General features: G+C 39.3%; 1 protein-coding gene across 2 annotated transcripts in view; it reads left to right on the top strand.

The window, feature by feature from the left end:
• Window positions 1-530: 530 nt before the first annotated feature.
• The window catches only part of KNDC1 (kinase non-catalytic C-lobe domain containing 1), an 80,774-nt gene continuing 61,040 nt past the window's right edge, over window positions 531-20,264 (top strand). For both annotated transcript variants that reach the window (XR_012650138.1, XM_075026135.1), the window contains exons 1-3: window positions 531-629; window positions 5,428-5,626; window positions 9,261-9,319. Coding sequence is in view for 1 of the 2 variants with exons in the window: in XM_075026135.1 (XP_074882236.1) it covers window positions 531-629; window positions 5,428-5,626; window positions 9,261-9,319 (357 nt within the window). In the remaining variant the exon portion in view is untranslated. The remainder of the gene's footprint in view (window positions 630-5,427; window positions 5,627-9,260; window positions 9,320-20,264) is intronic.

Genomic DNA, 20,264 nt, shown 5'->3' with positions numbered 1-20,264 from the left:
AGCCGGGGACCGGCCCCGGCTCCCGCGGGGCCCCGGCGGCCGCAGCTGGCACTGCGGCGGACGCGCCCCTCGGGGCCCGCCGCCACGCCATCGCCGTCTTGACGGGAGTCCGCCGGGAGCGGGGAGAAGGGGGCGCGGGGGACGCGCCGGGACTCGCGGCCGGCCCCCGGGGACTCTCGGGGACGCCCCGGGCCGCGCCGGGGCGAGGCGGGCGGCGGGGGCGGGCGCCGACGACGCAGGAGGGCGGGAGCCGCCGCAGTGAGGCCGCGCCGCGCGGGCGAGGCGGCGGCGGGCCGCGTTGCCATGGCAGCGCTGCCCCAGCCGAGGGCTTAAGCGGGCGGCGGCGGGCCGCGGGCCGGGCCCCGCCGGGAGGGGAAGGGGTTAAAGCGGGACGGGCGGGCCCGGCGCCGTGGGGGTCGCCGCCGGGGGCAGCCCGCGGGCGGGTGTGGGGATGCGCTGCGGCCGAGGGCCGTGCTCCGGGCGCGCAGGGAGGCTGCGGGGGTGAAGCCTCTGCTCCCTCGGCGGGCGGAATGGAGGCCGTTGGCTCCGCAGAGGACGTGTTTTATGAGGAGGAGGAGGAGGTGAGCTGCTACGACTTCGAGCCTCTGCCGACGCTGCTGGAGGATGAGGTGAGTGAGGCAGGTGCGGGGACGGAGCCGCCGCCGCCCTTGCGCTCACCTGCGCTGAGGCGGCCTCAGGGGAGGCCCGCGGCCCCCCCCCCCCCCCCCGCCACCCGCGGCGTCTCCTTCCTTCCGCCCGCGCTGTGAGGGCAGCCCGCCGGCTGCGCCGGGCCCCGGGGACGGCTGGGGCCCGGGGGCTCACCCGCCCCACCGGGAGCGGCCAGGCCGCGTCGACGTAGCCGTTTGCTTTCCCTGTGTTCACTGCGGGTTCCCCACTTTCTCCTGTCCAGTGATCCCAGCTACCAAGTTGGGCTTAGTCCATCCCCGTGCACCTTCTCCACACAACAGCAAAGTCATGGTCCTCAAGTGTGGAGTGTGTCCTAACTCCTGTCGTAGCCGTGGGTTAATGCTGCAGTTGGCATGTACGTGTCCTTGTCGCACATGATAACGGGAAAATAATTACATGGGCAAAGTGTTTCCAGTAGCTGCCAACCAGATTTTTGTACAGCCATTTCTTGCTGCCCTGTGTAAAAAGGCCTTTGTCACTGGGAAATAAAAAAGGAAAAAAAACCCCAAACTTAAATCTGTTTCTTCAGTTGTTATGCCAAATAACCTGTAGCTAAACCCAGTTCTGTTGTCACATTTGTCTCAATTTGTATGTGGGTTTGCACATGCTTTTTATTGCTGTTGCTCATCTTTCTTTGTATCTTTCCACATGAAGTGTGTTCCTTACCCCCTAGTGAACATTTGGGCAAAATGTTTTGGGGTTTCTTCTAAGTAAAAGTTGGGTGAACCGTGTGTGAGCCACCTGTTCCCCAAACCAGATCTTGCAAACTTTCTTACTTGCTATCTCAAGAACCCAAGTTGAATCAGGATTTAAAAGTGAGTTTGAAAGTGTAAAGTCCCTTCCAGCTTTCGTAAGACATCTAATGGCTCAGCAGTTTGGCTCTTCCTCACATCATCTGTAGTGTTCTGTGTAGTAGGCCCTCTCGGGCTGGCCCATGCAAAATGTAGAAAGAAGGTGGTAGTGGCCTCCTTTTTACAGGTTAGTTTAAATATTTAGAGTATTTCTTCAGGATGGGAGAAGGCTGAGGGTCAGCTCTTCTGTGTGAGAAAGACCTGAGCCCATTTTTCGCACCTGCTCAATATATACTTGGACTGTGGATTCCCACTAGTCCCTTCTATTTAGTTATTCCAGGCACGTGAATATTTTCAATATTCTTGTTGAGAGAATGAGCATGACCTATCACCTGGTGATTAGAGAAGTTAATAAAAAAGGGCTGCTTTGAAGAGTACTTGGTGGGCTTACCCAGGCAACCCAGTGTTTTTCTTCAAATGAGATGAATTTAATGAATGGTGTTTGCCACGTTTTCCATGATTCTGGAATAGATTGTTTTGAAGCTTGAATGAATTATCTTGGCAAAAAGACTTAGGTGCCAGAAAGCTGTGAATGCTGATGTACCCAACTCTCAGCTGCTTAGTCATTTAGTGGAGCCTGTGCTTCTCATCACAGTACGTAGTATAAGGAATGAGATTCGTGTCCGATGTATGTGGTTTACAAAAGCCAATATGTGAAGCAAGAAGCTGCCTGAGCTGAAGAGTAGGAAATACTGAGGGTGAGAATATATTTCAAATGCCTTTCTTTACTAGGGCTTTCTTCATCTCACACTTTAATATTTAATTTCAAATTTTTTAAGATGCTGTCTGTGGCAAATTAATTTGTTTTCTCTTCCTGTTCTCTCTTCCTCTGCTTAATTACATATGCTACTGAACTGTTTTATACTTTCTGAGGAAAATATAAGGGAAAATTGAGAACTAAAGTGAATAATTAAAGCATGGTTGTCTGACCAGTTCACTTTTCGTAGCTATTAAACAGTAATTGCTTTTGCAAGTGCCTTTTACTGATAATGAGACAAGAGAGAAAAGGCATCAGCATCTCTGTTATGTAACACACTTGAGTTTTCCTGTAATTTAAGCGAACCAACTTTGAGTGATCCAAAGTACTGAAGTCACGGCTCACCAGAAGCTTCAGCTTGCCAGAAACTCCTGTGTTAACAGTCTTAAAAGGATTTTTTTTTTCCCCACAGTGAAAACTTTGTTTCCATGCTGCTTTGGGGATGCAAACTAGTCAAATGCATGTCTTGGTGTTTTCAATGCTTCACTCTCTACAAAGGCTTTGCTTTGCCACAATAGCCGCTTTAATAACTAAGGTCAAGATAGTGTGGTCATTTGAGAAATACCTGGTTTCTGTGAAGTAAATAACTTTGTGTCCTGGAGCATTGGAAAGAGAAGAGCTTGCTGTGTGGTGGTGTTGGTGGTGGTGTTTTGCTTTGTTGCTTATCTTCACATAGCCATCCATTGCTGTTGGAAGCCACTGAACATTCATAGGCCTTTTTTTCTTTTTTCCTTTTTCCTTTGTTTTTTTTCCTGTATCACCTAACTTTCCCATCCCTTGGAAGGAAGATAAGTTTGTGCAACATGAGATCACCATCATCTTTTTTTCTACTCCCCAAATAACCACAAGACAAAGACTGTCTTGTAGGTATAAACTGTAGATATCGCTAGTGACGATTAATATCTGCTGTAGAGCTCAACCTCAAAGCTTGACTCAAAAGAAGTTCTATCAAGTCCTGATAGTGACTGGAATTTGATATTGAGGCTGTCTTAAAGGTTGCAGTTTTTATTTATTTCACATAATCTCTAAATTGAGCCTTTCTTGTCCATATGCACAGATGAAACTCTCATAATTTTGCATCTTGATTAGTGAAACATTCTTTTTTTGCAGTTTTGACTAATGCTGTCATGTCACCTAGCTGGATGATCCTAGGAGAGTTAAAAATAAAAATGATTACTGGTTCATTGCTTTGGTCATAGAACTTCTTTTTCCTCTTTTTCTTTCTATTTTTTTTTTTTAACTACTTTTGGTTGGCCATAGAATAAGCAGTTAGTCTTTCCTTTCCAAGCCTATCCTCATCCTACGTATCAGTTTGGTCAGCTTGAAAGCCTAATGGTTTGTGGTCCAGCTCCTTGTCATATGTTTGTTTTCAGATACAGGAACCTCTGTGCTGCCCTTCATGCTTGGAAGAAGTTCCCCATAAAGATGCACAAACTTCCTTATGTACCCTCCAAATCTGATGGCAGCATTGCGCATATGGTGCTTAGCACAGCACAGAGAAAATGAGATGTTTTGTATCATGTACCTGAACTGTAAGGGCTTTTGCTGTTCATTATTATGTAGGACTAAACTCAATGAGACCAGGGTCCATGATTAGCGCTAGAAGGCACTGTAGTAATGCCACCATTAGTAAATCTATCCATCTCTAGGCTGATGAAAACTAGAATATTGAAAATAGAAGTTAAGTTTCCCAAATAATAGTGAGTGCGCTTTATTTCCTGCCTGTTTTTTTCTCATATTTTTAAAGTATTATACTTTTGACCAAAAAGCAAAATAAATTTTTAGACTAAAGATTGGTCCTTGTTTGAAGGATGAGTGCAATGCTTATGTCTCTGAAAAATATGTTAACAAACTGTTAACCCTTCTGTAAATGGTAATCCAAATATCATTGATGTTCTCCAGTACTGAAGTATGTGAAGAAAGTTGTAACTGTATTTTCCAAAGGATTAAAAGTTTAAACCACTACAGTTTTCTGAGCTTTACGATATCTCACATTCTGCTTTGCTGAGAATGAGATACTGTCTTTTTTCTATATTCTAAGTAACATGCAGCTACATCTTCAATTCAAGGTATATTTAATAGCATTCAAAGTACAGTCTTTAGTCTTAATTACTAGATATAAATGAGAAAATATTATGTGTAATTAATAGTAGTATAGCTTTGATGCAAAGTAACTTCTGTTGATACTTCCATTTTCTGTTAGCTTATTTTTCCTTACAGATGGAATTGATGTTTTGTTTGTATGTTTTTTGTCATGCCTTTAAGTTCATGAAAATCTTTTACTTCTGTAGCTGTAGGTAATGTATTAGTTTTGTATTCTAAAAAATGTACATAAAAAGGCTAGCTGCTTCGAACAAAGCACTGTTTCTGAACATCTTGACCAGAAAAGCCACATTAGAGCCACCGGGTTTTTTTGGAACTGGACTCATCATAGCCTTACTGTGATGACGAGGTCAAAGGAAGTTGACTTGTAGTTTAGGACAGTAACTCAGAAATGAAGTCCATAAACTATGTTGATCACCAGGAGCTCTGGGTGTAATGGGGAGGCCTAGGACAACCAAAGTGTTTGGTTTTAAATTGAAGTATAAGAACACTTTTCCTATGGCTTGTTTGGCTTTTGACTGTTTATTAAATGGTCTACACCACTAAACTTCACAACACCATCATTCTTAAGACAGGCGAATTTAGAGGGTATTTTTTCCTAGATCACAGATGGTAGGGAAAACTGCTGTGAAGAGAATTTTTAAGCAGTTTGTCCAAAGGCACCTGGGAGAGCTTAAGGGAGACAAGGGTTAAACAAAATCTCTTAACTTAGTCTCTCTGCTTTTACCTCTGAAAGGTCTGTTTCCCTAACTTTGATGCAGTGTTTATGTAACTTACATAGCTCCCATAGTAAGTCTATTTTTGATGTTAATGTACTGTGATACCTTTGTTCAGGTTAACTGCTTCTTAAGAGACTTTGTGTTACGAGCAAAGTCATGCACTTGGTGTTTCTTGGTGTTAATCAGTGTCCTAGAAAGTCTGAGAACTTGCTGGAAATGTTACTTGTAGCCAATTGTGTCAAATGTAATCTACAATACACAAAGTAGTGTCATGAAATCCAGGGTAATTTACGAATTCGTATCTTGGCAGGAGAATGTGTCCCTTGCTGATATTTTGTCACTGCGGGATAGCTGTCTTACTGAGCAAGATATTTGGGCAATTTGCCTGGAGTGTTGCCATTCTCTGAAGAGCATTGCCCATTCTGCAATCTTCCAGACGCTCTGCATCACTCCTGACACTTTGGCTTTTAACACCAATGGCAATGTATGCTTCATGGAACAGCTCAGTGGTAAGTATTTGTGTTTCCAGGCCATTTGTTTTAGAACTATGGAAACTCATAGTGAGAGACTGTAGTAAAGCATTATATTCTAGTCTTAAGACGTGATTAAAATAAAGAGAAAACAAAAAGTTGTTTAGGAATGGGTGAGTATAGATCCATATGAAACCACATGTTCAGTTTCGTGATTTATGAACAAAGGCTTTTATGAGTTTGCTTAGAAGATTCTTCCTAGTTATTTTAAGACTTATCCAGGGGAATGTAATTTATCTCCATTTTAAACACAGTAGGTTATGTATTAGTGTATCTGTGCGCACAAGTCTCTACCTATGTAAAGCATGTTCTTGGTCTCTTCTAGTTCTTCTCATTTCATGGATATGTTCTATTTCTAGAGAATTCTGACATTCAATGCATCTTGATGATTGTGGCCACAGACAATGGGGCAATTTTAGTGCATGTTCAAGTGAATAAAGGATTATTTTTTTTTAAAGTCATGATTTTTAGACTCAACAAGTGTGGTGACTGAGAAATGAATTTTAATATGCTAAAAACCAGTATGTAGTAGCATGTAAGACCTTCAGGTATTGTAGCAGATGAATGGAGGGATACTTAACTTGAAAAATGTCTTCTGATTTCAGCACAGACAAAAAAGCATGTTACTGTTGCTGTTCCCCTTTCACATGACCCATCTCAAGAGTCTTTGTCTTGAGCCTGTTCAGGATATTACAAAAAAAAAAAAAGAACCAACACAACTCTTTTTCTATAGTCCTTTTAAAATTATGTCAGCTTGTAACTGGAAGAACAGTTCTAGTCCATATACACATTATTCACGTTTTTGTTATGTTTTCTTTAACCTAACTTATTTTTAAATCTATGTCAGAATAAGTGTTCATTCTTTTAGTCAAAATCTAGATAACAGTATTTAGAAAAAATGAAGTAAGGTAACTTTGCAACAAATGAATATTTGTTGCCTTCTTTAGAATTAAAGGTAGTATTTCAAATAAGCATGTAACATCATAAAATGTAATTAATAAAGAAGAAAATATATCTTAACTGTTGTGGTATTTTTGTGCTTAAATTTCACAACTATATGTGAGTCATCTTTTAGTTCCATGTTAACAGGGTAATGTGGAATCAATGTTATTTACTGTAAGAAGCTTGTCATAACTTGAAATTAAAAAAAAGGAAAAAAAAGCTGGCTTTGTATTTGTAAGGGTATATGAAAGACTTGTTGAAGACAGTAAACCTGGTGGATGAAAAATGCCCCTCAACTAAGATCTTTGCTTGCAGCTGGGAAAGAAAAAAAATCAATTTCTTCTTAAATGTTTTAGTCTAATTGAATAGCTGGCAAACCATTGATCCAGGAATTTGCTGTATTCAAGTGCTTAAAATGTGGGATAACAAATTCCCATGCAAAGCAAATGTACAAAGATTTTGTTCCCTGGAGTCATGTTAGTCTCTGAGGAAGAGACTTTTCATTAGTTCTCTTTAAAGAAAGTTGCGTTTTTTTTCTAGGAATGCAAAAAGGTATGTATGTATTCTATTCCCCCCCCCACACACTCCACTGTGTCTTTGACTGTTTCTATTCCCCTTTCCCTCAGATGTTGTTACTATTTGGTTAAAATATAGTTTATTAGATAGGCACTTGGAGGTTGTCCTTTTTGCTTCCCTATAGTTATTGCCTGTGGATTTATTCTTCCAGAAGAGAATTATAACCTCTGGATTTCCTTGCCAGTGAGAGAAAATGAACAGCCTGTCGTCTCTGCTTTAGCAGTGTTCTGCTTCCTGCAGGTTCTGTGGTGCTAAAGTGACAAACATTCAATAGGATGTTCTGCCAAGGGCTCTGATATCTTCTTGTCTCTTCAAATCAGACAAATTTCCATTGTAAACATTATATTAAAAGAATACAGTGAGCTTTACCAGTGATAAAAATTATATGCTTGTATAGCCTTTAAAGCGTTCTGTTGAAAGAAAGGGAAAAGGTAGTGGGGAGATTAAAAGAAGGACCAGTAGTCTGGGAGTAGGGGAAAGAGAGGGGGACAAAACATCTTCTGTCCATTAGTTTTCTTCCCTTTCTGCCGCTCCAGATATCAGGATAAAATGTGGTGGGGATGTATTGGGTCTGGCTGAGATGGACTTAATTCTCCCCATAGCAGCCCTTGTAGTGCTGTGCTCTGCATTGGTAGCTGGAAAGGTGTTGATAACACACCAGTGTTTTGGCTACTGCTGAGCAGTGCTTGCACAGCATCAAAGCTGTCCCTCCAACATTTTGCCCTCCCCTCAATGGCACGCTGGGGCTGGGCAAGATCTTGGGAGGGGACATAACCAGGACAGCTGACCCAAACTAATCAAACAGATATTCCATACCATGTGACATCAGCTCAGCTATAAAAGCTAAGTAAGGGGAGATGGAAGGGGGGACTTTTGTCTTCTGGAGCAACCATTCCACATACTGAAGCCCTGCTTCCCAGGAATTCCACAGAGGGGAATGCAGAATTAGTTGTGTACCCCTCTTTTTCAGTGGAAAAGTAGAATCAGGAACATAGTGAGGAACTGTAAATCGGTTACTGGCATCTGCATAGTCAGCCATGCCAGGTAGCTGCAATATATGAATATGTGAAAAAAGTCCTCTCTGGCTCTCTCTACCATATAACTGAGTTTAGTATCTTCACAATAAAAGAGCTTTGCATTTCACTTCTAAAGTACAGGCACAAAACTTCTATTAGAGCTAAAGCTATGATGAGTATGCTACGCCTGTGAGCATACTTTTTTTTTCCTCCCTGTGGAGAAGGGAAACTTGAAGTCTTTGCTTGTAAATGATCTCAATCATCCATTGGCTTCACAGAAGTATAGATGAGTTGAATATGTACATGAAGAGTAGGTTTTCCTTTGGGCACTTTTTTTAACCCCCTGCTGTTCTTTACTGGGTTTGTGTGATATCAGTACAGTGTGATACTACTACATGCATGCTTGGATGCAGCAGCAACATCGATCTGTCTTAAGATGTTCCTTTCTTCCTTCCACCTCTTCACTTAAAAGTGGCTGCTGCAGTAGCTCAGTTGTCTGCTAAGCAGCACACAGGTGGGGAATGTGCCTCCAACTCCTTTATCATAATTAAAACAAACTAAGCAGAAAGGTCAAGGTTCTAAGCTGGCCTGTAGATGAAGAGGTAATTAGCTGTTCAGGTTGGTTTTGCTGCTTGAACCCCTACCCCCCAGGCCTGCAGTGGAAAATAGTGAATGGAGATGTCCCATTAATCAAATCAAACCTGCAAGCCACAGCTGAGCCACACCAGCTTAGGTGATAACTTGGTCCAAACATAAATGTCTGAAGGCAAGAAGTGGTTAGGCATAGTAGATATATTTCTTTGGGAGTGTTTTGTCAGTTTTGTTTCTTAGTAGGAAAAGTATGGTATCTTCCTGCAGAAGATTTGAAAATAGCACTTTATTTTATTTACAGTACTAGAAACATGGATAATGAGTTCTTTGTACATCAGATATGAGTGAACCAAGATACTGCTATATACATAGTTTCTTTTGTATCAGATATGAGTGTATCATTAGATTTGTATTACCAAATTGGCTTGTTTTTTAAACAAACAAGGCTACTAATTTCTAATCTGACACATTTTCTTTTGCTTTCAAAGATGATCCAGAGGGTGCCTTTGTTCCACCAGAATTTGATATCACCGGTAACACTTTTGAGGCAAGTTCATAAATTTATCTGTAAAATAGAGGGGGGTTTAATCGTTTTAGTACTTCTGGCAGCAGTACCACATGCTCAGCATTCTCAATGTATAATTTTAACACATTTAAAGATTGTGAATAATAAATTGTGCTGTTTAGATATGGTTTGTGGAAATAAAAAGTAAACTTAAAATGCTATATTAATTTTCTGTACAAACATTTGTTCCCTAACTGTTAAAATGTGAGAATCTATTTTGGCTGAATAATGTGTTGCCCTAAACCACAGCTGGTCTATATTATGTTCACTGGTATCCTTCACTGGTTACATTTGCTTGTTTGGGGATTAGCCATGAACTTTTATGACTAAATATAAAATTTGTTTGCCATCCTCTTCAATAAAATAATTCATGGAAGGGTAATCAGCAATTTTATCTTTGATTTAATGAAGAAACAAATGATTATCTGTTGCTTTGCAATGCACAAATGCTCTACATTGTTAAATTAAATCAGATTTAAATTGTTTATACTAATTCATTAGCCTCCCAAGTCAACCATCTCATTGCATGCTGCAGGAGCGCTTGCGTGCTTGCTTAATATCCTTTTTTTTTTTAATACAGTATTTTTTCTGGCATATATTCTTAGATAATTCAAATGCTTTAATTAGCAACATGTTCTGGTCAAAGTATTAAAAAAATTATTCTGTTTCTTTACAGTTCAATACAAATACCTTTTACTTTTTGTAGTTATAGCCTTCATACTCATGTTTATAGTTCTCTGTATTTCCTCAGGGGGAGGGGGAAGGATAAGTGAACCTTGGAAGTGCAGAATACTACAAGAAAGATGAGAATGATAAGGCAGGAAGATAGTATAGAATATGAAGTAGTACAGTCTTTGAAGGTTAGAGATGCAACATTTTTCCCTGTTGCTGTGCTTTGTTAATGTAGTTACATAGGCCAGCAGAGCTCTAGTGGTTTTGTGCTTGTGCTTCCCCTTACCCCCAGGCTGGTTTTTGGGGGAGTCTTTGTTTGGGGAGAGGGGGCCAATGCAGTTGGGCGTTGGTTAGGAGGTGACCACTATTGCATGTAAACTTAGCAACTGTAGTTGTTTTTATATTCAGATGTGGGTGAGGAAAGCAAGTCCCAGTGTCACCCAAAGGTGACTGGTTTTTGTCTTGTTCTTTTTGTTGTACTTCTGAAACTGGACTTAAGATTTTACATAAATATGTTCTCCATCCCTTGCCCCTTAACAAGCCTCCAAAACTTGACACAGAAACACAAGATTTGTGGAATTATTTGCTCCTCTGGCAAACTTGCACTTCCCCTCAACCCTTTCTCCTCCTCTAGGAGTTGCTGAAATCTTATGCATATAGCAAACAGATACACTGAAAGAGGTTCAAAGACCAAGGGGATGGGACAAGGTGAAATGGGGATTTGGGAAGACTGTGGAAATACTGAGTGACCTGAAATTTTAGTTCTGTCTGATATACAAGGCCACTGTATCCCTCTTGGGTAAAACTCATCTGTGTAGAGATTTATTACTTAACTCTTCTCTTTCAGTAGTACTTGCAAGCCTGTTAAGCCCCAGTGGATACCAATACCAAGCACAGCACAAACAACAATTGTACAGTCAGTGAAAGCTTTTTGGATCAGGAGTGGCTCTGAACATTGACTGTTTAACACTTTTTGCAAAGGTTGATGAAGATACATGAAGGTATACATTTGCGCGGAAGGAAGTGAACATACACTGCCTTGCCTGTTGTGAAGTGGGGAAAGGTCTGGGTGTGCCGATTTCTGTCCATTGCTCCTATTTCTTTATCTAGCAAGTTGGGGAGTCTTGCAAAGGAGGGAGGGCCATGCTACAACAGTGTCCTGTTGTCTCAGCTGTTTCCTGTTGACCATCATAGGACAAGGCACAAGACTGAAAAGCCAGGGCTTTCCCCTTTGTTGAGGTAGAGGTGCATTGTTTTACTCTGAAACTTGTGTGCGTTTTGTCAGACAACTATGGGATTCTGAGTATTTGGAGAACTTTCGAGGCTTTACCACTGGTAGAGTTTGGTTCAATTTTAAGTACTTCAGTACCAGATCAAATTCTGCTAGGGATTCCACACTGACCTCTGCTTGCTTTTGCAGTTTCTAAGACCTACAGTGGGTTAATCCTTATGTACTTGTTACAAGGTTTTTATAATACTGTAATCTTTTCAAGCTAGCTGTTTCCTTCATGGTGCCAATACTTAAAGTTCTTCTGTTTTTCAAAGGTATTGATACTTCTGTCTATCCCCTCACCCCTAGTTGTAACCCTCCTAGTATGCAGTAGCAGAATAGCAGTGGTTTATGTACATCTCTCTGAGGAAACCCTGGACCCTTGTGCTTTCTCAGTATTATAAGATTCTTTGTAGTATATCAATAAGCTGCCCTTTTTACAGGGGTGTGAAATCTTTTGTGTCACTGCTTGCTTCGTCGTTTGTAATGACCTTACTCAGTTGTTCTTTGTCAAAGGAGTGTTTTTGCAGCTGCTTAGTATGCTTTTTTGAGAACTGGGAAGTACTGTTTGTATTGAAACAGTCCCATTTCAATATAAAGAAAAAAAATTAGTGTTGGAACTACTAATTATGTTCAGGATGATCTTTGATAGCTGTTACTCCAGTGTCAAAGCTCAGCTTTTTTTAAAATACTTTTGTCAGCCAGAGGTTTCGCTTGATTTGAGCATGACCTATTTTGTGGCTTCTAAAATGGAAGCACACAATGAGGTTTGTATAGCTACTGGATGACTTCTTCCTCTTCAAACTCTTTTTTTTTTTTTTTTTTTAAATCCCTCAAATAAAGCTACAGTTATTTCAACAAGAGATGTTTTGTTTCCTGCTTGGTGAATTACTGATCCAGACCTCTAATGGAATTGTGACTCCAGTCTAATTAGTTACTAAACTTAGCTGGCACTCACAAGCACACAAGGGTAATAGACACAGGAAACAAACTGAAATGAGTTACTGTCCTGGGTCTGAAACAACACCGTTAACAATTTCAGTTTCTAGTTGGGATTTCAAATAACAAGAGATCTGAAGTTTTGTCCAAACGACAATGCACAGGACTGGAAAGTACTTGATTTCACGTGGTCTGTTTTAGACTTGTGTCTTGTTTCCTGACCTGCTCTCCATTTGTAAAGTGGGAATAATGACACCAACTTCAATTACTGTTGAGAGTAGGAAGGTAAAAACTAGCCCTTCAGGGAGTTGTCAGCTTCAGTGTCAGGTATAGAATAGACTTTTTAGAGAGAAAGATGTTAAGAAGGAAGTAGCTGTGAAAGGGGCTTTTGGTGCCAACAGTAAAGTGTGGCTGAGCTTTCCAACTGATGACTTCTTTAGTGCTGCCACAGTTCCAGCCTGTGGGGTTGGAGGAAGGACTGCAGTTTCTGAAAGTCTCAAGAGACTTTGAAATGGCTGTGTTTCTAAGCTGTTGGAGCAGCATTTAATAGGGTAGTTCTGTTATGTCCTCCTCTTCCTGGTGTAAGCATTGTCACAGTGCAAGGGCAAAAAAGGCAGCCAAGCAGGTACCGGTGGTCTCTCGGACAGCGCTGGACTAAAATAGAGAACCTCCTGGGTATCTTTTCATGTTAATTTTTTTCCCCTCTCACTTTGCTATCTCCTTACAGACTTATATTACCATTGTGCCTTAGTAACGGCACTGTTAAATGTTGGTGCTGCAAAGAAAGGAAGGGGAACAGGAGAGAAACTTAGAGTTATGATCCACACTAACTCCAAAGAAAAGGTGAATTTCTATACAGTACATTTATTGTCATCTTCCCATTTACTCTTAATGCATAAGCAGGTATGTAATGTGGCTGTGCTCAGTAAAAGCTTTCTGATGACTGAAGCTGTTACTTGCCTGCATTGATGGAAAGACCTCACTTTCTGCTTCTCTAAGCTAGAAGGTGTGTCTGTATTTGCTATAGCAAATGCTGACCACTTTTTGTTCTCATTGAATCTTGAGCTAGAAGTCAATTAGAAACATCTTGACTATAAAGGCTAGCCTCTAATTTTGTTTTACTAGTATGCTATTGTAGAGAGCAGTATAGAATGTGTATTTTTCTGTTCTACAAAAACATTAAGAGGCTGAGATGCAAAAATAGATTTGAGGCTTCTTTTAAAATTGACCTACTTAACTATATACTGGGCTTATCAAACAACTCTTCTTCCGTATAAACCAATACTGAGTCCTGATTCCCTCCTCTAAATAGGAAGAGCTTTAACCTTTTCCTAATGAAAATGGTTCCTATTTCATTTTCTTGCCGTGGGCAGTACAGTGTAGACTTGTGAAATTTGACCAATGGGAGACACAACAGGGATAGTTAAATATTGGTCAGTTCATTAATAGCCTTATTTCTATCACTACAGTACAACTTTGCCTCAGGTTAAAAACATTGGCTGTCTCAAACCAGTTTCAAATAGCTGTTTGTCTGCATCACAAAACTGCCATTGAGTCTGACACAGAGGTTCATTGATGTAGAGCCCCACATTTCTAAGATATGAGCTTTCAGTGAGATAAAGGACCGATGTCTGCCATGTGTGAACTTGCATTTATAATCTTTTAATAATGTGGCTATTCAATTTTGCTTGTTCTGGTGAACCTCTGTAACAGAAATAAGTGAATTTTCAGTCTTGTCTGCCTATTTTATTTTTTTTTTTTATATCTAAAGCAGACTGGATAATGCTTCTGTTTAATGACTTCCATTATTTCGAGGTGATAAAATGCAGTAGTTCAGAAACCTCAGTATGCAGCAGGATTAAAACCTTTCAGAAATAAAAGAACTGGAATAGTGATATGGAGTTGAATACTACTTTGAAGGAAAGGGGGAAATATGGGATAGAGAATGGGAAGAAGGTGAAGTTCACACTTCCTCTGTTTTCTCATCTAGAACTTGTTCTTGCTTTTTGCTCTCATGGCAGGAGTGGGGTATGCTGATCTCCCACCTGGGAGAGAATCAGAACCAGAAAGGGCTGAACACTGCCTGTCTCTGCTAGAATGTGACAGCTGTTGACTTGTAGTTCTCAGTGGGTTATAGTTGATTAATATTATATTTAAAAAGTGTTTCAACAACCTTAAAAATAAACTATTGTACAGAAAGGGGTATAACTAGTGCAAATAGAAAAGACAAGCTAAAATGTATTACGTATTTTTTGAAAACTAAGTAGTTAAGATTCATATGGCTTATTCCTATGAAATGTGACAAGGCAGTTGGATTGATATATACCATACACATACAAATATTTTACATGCATATAAATGTATGGGTTGAAATGCCAGATGAAACCTGCTGTTCTAGGAAATAAAGAAAGGTTCAGGGTATATATTTGTTGGTCCTACTGAAGAAAACTGAGCTGACAGTTTGGTACTGCAGTATTTCTCAATAGCTGATCATTACTGAGCTAGTGCTCAGATCTCAGCTGTTGGTCCTTCTCCAAATACGAAAGCCTTCATCTTTCTCCCAAATCAAAACAGCAGAAGGTATAAAGGAAGTCTTGCCTTTGCCATTTCCCTGGTCTTTTAAAGCAGTAGCTTTGAATGCTGTGGTATTATCTCTACTGTTCTATTCTTTCTTTAGCTCTTGGTGCAGGAGGAAAAAAAGAAAACTTTTTACATGTTCTCCTAGAGGGGGTTTGGGTTTTGTTTTTATCTGATGGGGGAAATAAGTCTTTTGAAACACCTAGTGCCTTTTTTCTTGAGTTCTGTTTCCCTTAATTTCATGTAGCCTCCTCTTGAGACTAATTCTATCTAACAGCAGCAAGGCTTGTCATCAGCAAATGGTAACTTATCTTCTCCTGTACTCTAAACCATTCTATCTTCTGAGTGTTATTTAAAGCTGTCTTTTCCTTCAGTGACAAAAATAAATTACTTTTATTCGGTTGCCTATACCTCTACTGTGCTATAGAAGAGGAAATGGAATCCTCCTGCTCTTGCTTTTACATCATCAGCCCAATTGAGGTTCTGTTCAGGAACTTAATACTGAGCAAGTATCACCCTTTAGTTGCTTTATACAAAGAGCTAACCAAAGGAAGAATATGAGGCCAACAGGATATTATTTTTTTTACAGTCTTGTTTCTTTTTTTTTTAATGTATAGACTAACTTAAAGTTTATCATTTGATTACCTCAAAAACCTACAGCTTGTTGCTTAGTTCTGAAGTTGGGCTTGCAGAGTTGTCATATTGGTCTTTTCTAGCTGGCTTTTTGAGCATATTGCTGGTATTTTTACAGTTTTGCCTCTAAATCTGAAACACAACTTTTCACAGACCGACTTCTATTTTTATCAGGAGTAGTCTGTCTCTTAGGCAGAAAAATGTCCTCAGAAGAGAAATGACTGACTGTACAGGTAACCTGCTCAATCAAAATAAGTAATATTTTTGGTTTCTTCCTTATTCAGCTATTAGGTTCCTATAAGAAGGCATTATTAAAGCTAAGATACACGTTTTCCCTGAGATTGAGGAAGGTTATCCTCTGATGCACAAAAGCATTTTTCAAATCAGCTTATTTGAGGATTTTTGTTTTGTGAGGGGAAGATTGGGAGTGAAAGAGGACTTGGTATTCTGTCTTAAAACAGTTGGTTCTTTAAGTTTACTCTTTTAGAAGCCTGAGGAGCTGTGTTGGATAAATTTGCAGATAGTTCACATCATGAGCAAAAATCTATGGAAAAGAGGACAGATTGTTTTCTCCTATTATGCTTGTGCAGTGTCATGAAACTCTAGGCTCCTTAATGTTAAAAGACACACAAATGTTTTGGATCAGTTGTTTATCTCCAGCTTCTTCCACATTAACTGTTCTGCCTTTTTCTGCTATGGATGAAGTTGTCTTCCTTAGTCCTGGTAGAATTATCTGTCGGTTTCTGGTGCTACCCATTCAAACTCATTTCTTTGGTGAACCCATCATCATACCGGTCTTACTGGCAGAACTTAATTTTCTATTGCACTGTCTGCTTAATTCCATCATTTACTCTTTAGAATGCTGAAAAATGCTTTTGAAATGTAAGCCTGAACCCTTAAAGGCAACATGAAGACCTCCAGCAAAATTATTCCTTGTCATTACTTGATAACAAAAGATTTCTCTTTCATTAATTTTATGTCTGTTTTACATGGATATTCAGGTCACTAAAAGATCCATGATCATTGCTAGGCTGGATCTCGAGACTTTATACTCCCTGGAACAATGACAAACAATTCATCTTTACCATTTGCATGAACTGAAAATAGAGGCATTTCACCAGTGGTATTCATAAGTACCACTTTCTTCTTGAAAGGTTCAGGAACTGATTGACTTAGAAGTAGATGGCAGAATGGACAACTTCCTGATCTCCAGATAAAATTTTGAGACTAGTTCAGTTTTCACTGTGAATTAGGTGTTTGTAGAGTTATCTTATTAGTTTGCTTGAGATTTAGTCAACAGAGCCTTCAGGATTATGGCAAAATGGTTTTCACTCACACATCAATCTCCTTAGTTACAGCATTTCAAAGAACAATTGAGAACATGCTTTTGAAGCTAAGGGTCTTGTCTCCTGGGAAATGCATTGCAAGTGACTTAGGCTTAGATGAACACTTGGAGCAGGTTTTGTATAAATCTGTTAGTATATACGTACTCCAGGCTTCTTGAACTTTTGAGCTCATTCACCAAGTTTAAAAAAAGCACAAACAAACAAAAAAAAAACACCCAAAAAACCCAAACCAACACCTCCTCCTTTCTCTCAATTGTAACGGCAACAGGTGTTGCCTTTTTACCCAGGAATGCTGTTCTAATCAATTTTTGAAGAAGCACATGAATGAAATATGTATGTTACACTTTCCTTGTAAAATTGGTTTTGGTTATGGGCTATACACTTCAAGTCCTATCACGTTATACATGAGTTCTATGCCTGAATAGAGAAGGAGCAAGGTTTACTTCTGCAGAAATCATTCCCCTATGAAACAATCAAACAAAACCCAAACCAAACCAGCCTCAACCCTCCCCTTCCCAAAAAAACCCAAATCCTTCCTGTTTATGTTCCTCTGTTTACATTTGTGATATATACACTAGAGCTACCTGCTCATTTGCTATTTCAGTCACCTACAGCTGTTCTGTGAAAATCAGTGGTTTGAGTGTGGTCTTAGCAAGATATTATGCAGTGGGATAAGTTCAGAAATGTTTGGCCAGCTTTTTACATTTGCAGTTCATCAGAGATTCTTATATATGTTCCTTGTAGGAAAAAAAAAAAAAAAACAAACAAAAAAAAAAAACAGAAAAAAAAATCTACATAGATTATTACTTCAAATAAGAGTGAACTGGTTACTGTACAGCAACAACTATTTTACATATCATGGTCCTGATGTCATTGATTTATAGCATGCTAAAGCAACTGGGATGCTATTTGAGTTTATTGACCCATAGTGTTCTTAACTGGAAGCGTTGTGCTGAAGTTTTACAGCTCCAAAATGTGGAATAAGCATCCCCCAATACAGGATTGTACAAATGTATTACTGAGCTCAAAGAGTGATAGACTTTACCAGTAAGCACCTTCTCTTAGGTTTAAGATAAAAATATACTTTTTTTTTAAACAAATAACTTCAATAACTGCAAATAACATTATATTTGCCTTACAATGAAAAAAATCTTATACAGTTGAGAGAGGACAGAACTAGTCTGCTCAGCATGCGTATAACTGTTTCCCACGTTTCCTTGTTTCTAAACCTACAGGGAATAAATTGTGTTAGTTTAATTAAGTGATAAATGAATTACCTGTGGCAGGTAACTTAAAAGTAAGGAAGTTAATTGCTGATAAATCATAGGGAGAGTTGTGACACATGAAACTCAGTTTCAAAGGAAGTTTTTGAAAAATTGCATTGTTCAAGAAGCTTTAAAGATAAATGTGTGTAACTTTTGCTATCTAACTTCTGAGGTGTCCAGCAGTTTTATTGCAATGTTCTTCCTCACCTGTCATAATTATACTTCTACAGTCCTGCAGGAGAGGAGTCAATTAGTGTGCTATTCATCTGTGTTGGGGTGCTGATCTTTGATTAAGGGAGCCTGAAAATGGGATGGAAGTGTAAGAAACCTGTTCTTAATTTGTGTCCTCACTCTACAAACACATGAGTAATTTCATGCACATAGCATGGTTTAAATTTGGTCAAGCTTCTGTGTATGTTCATACTCATGTGACTTCTCAAAGTGAAATGAATGTTTACAAACATGGTTGCCAGTGGCTCAAGGTATATCTCAAGTGGCTCAAGGTATATCTCAGTCTTCACTACAATAATTAAGGTAACAGATTCTTGAAATTATATTGAGGTCCAGTTGAAAAGTTTGTATTTTCTGACTTTTTTTTTTTCTCTGCATGTAGCTCTGGACTGACAATATTGTCTTTCAAATCAATTACTGCTATAGATGCTGGCAGTTTAATCTATGGACAGTAGTCACCTGTGTTTTACATAGCCATATGGAAAGTCAAAACATATCTTTGTTAAAATAAAGTGCAGGTAGCATGGAGACTGCCTATTGTATGATTTATTTAAAACAAAACAAAACAAAAAACCATGTATCTCCGTCAAACATGATCTCAAAAAAAAAAAAAAGTTTGTATACAGCAGCCTAAGGAGGTGATTAGCAGTAAGTCAAAAAGTATGAAAAAGGTTACAAAAGTCTGAAAAACTAGCAATTTTTTTCCAAATCTATCAAAACACAGAAATGCTGCTCGAAGTCTGCAATGATTGCAGATGAACAAGATACAAAAGAGTTTTTCAAACAAAGCCATAGCAGAGAAACTGTTTAATTTTTTTCATCTTGTAGGACCTTCAGAAGGTTCTTACATTGCAACTCTTCTTTATGGGGAATTATAAAAAAATTGGCTCAAATCAGTGTGCCAGAATAGACTAGTGACCAACTTGACAAAATTAGCAGTAAAATAAATTTCCAGGACCAGATGGTGAAACAGCATTCATAAAAGAAGCAATTACTTAGAGTAATATTCTTTAGCCTGGAAGAGAATGCCCTGAGGGAGAAATTATGCTAGAAATCTGTGAAGTATGCCATGGCGGCAGCCATGGAGTGAGTATTTGCCAGCCCTCATAAATGAAGAAGTAGGTAGCAACAATGAGATGAACACAGGTGAACTCAAACAAGAGGAAATACTTCTTTATATGCAGTAAGCTATGTAAATTCTTGCTGCAAAACATAGATGCAAAAGATTGCATGTGGATAAAGAGAAATTCATGGAGATAAAACAGTTGTGACAAACCATTACAGACAAGAAGCCCACAACTACAAAACAGTGAGATTAGAGTGATGTACCAGCGTTCCACAGTTCAAACTGAATGATATAAATAAAGGTCACAAGAAACTAAAACAGAGTAAAATATAGGGACTAGACAACTTTCAGTCATAGTATATGTGATGCATGCTCTTTCCAAGTGCATTTAGATTCTGCTTTGTTCAGTTCTCCTTATGTTGTTGTAGGATAACTTTTTAGATGATTGTATCTATGAAGCCTTGCTTGTAATGTAAACTGACGTTTGCCTAAGAACATATTAAAACTTAAAAGGTTTCACTTAGCTGTTAGGTAAATTAAAAGGCAATTTGAGGGTTGAAATACCTGCAAACTTCAGCTGTGAGTGGATTATTTGAGAAAATCTGATCTGTAGCTGCATTTTTGTGCCCATTTTTTTCGAAGTCTTTTGGGAAAGAATTTTTTCAGACAAAGGTAAGTAGCAACTGTAGTTAGAAGGGACAAACTGCAAGAACAGCTTTGGTTTAAAATGTTTTTCCAGCATTTGCTACCAATTCAAGCTAGAGTATATGTTTTGTGATTAGTCTACAGTGGTTTAGCACTTTTAGCACATTCTGCAGACTAATTATCTACACATCCAAAGTGCCAAATGAATAAAAAGCTAATATTTAATACAGCACCTTCCAGTAATTACAGTTATGTGGAAAAGTGTTTAGTCCCTTTGTAATGA

Source organism: Buteo buteo, chromosome 4, assembly GCF_964188355.1.
Source record: "Buteo buteo chromosome 4, bButBut1.hap1.1, whole genome shotgun sequence".
In the NCBI taxonomy this organism is placed as follows: Eukaryota; Metazoa; Chordata; class Aves; order Accipitriformes; family Accipitridae; genus Buteo; species Buteo buteo.
This window is presented reverse-complemented; position numbering and strand designations above follow the sequence as displayed.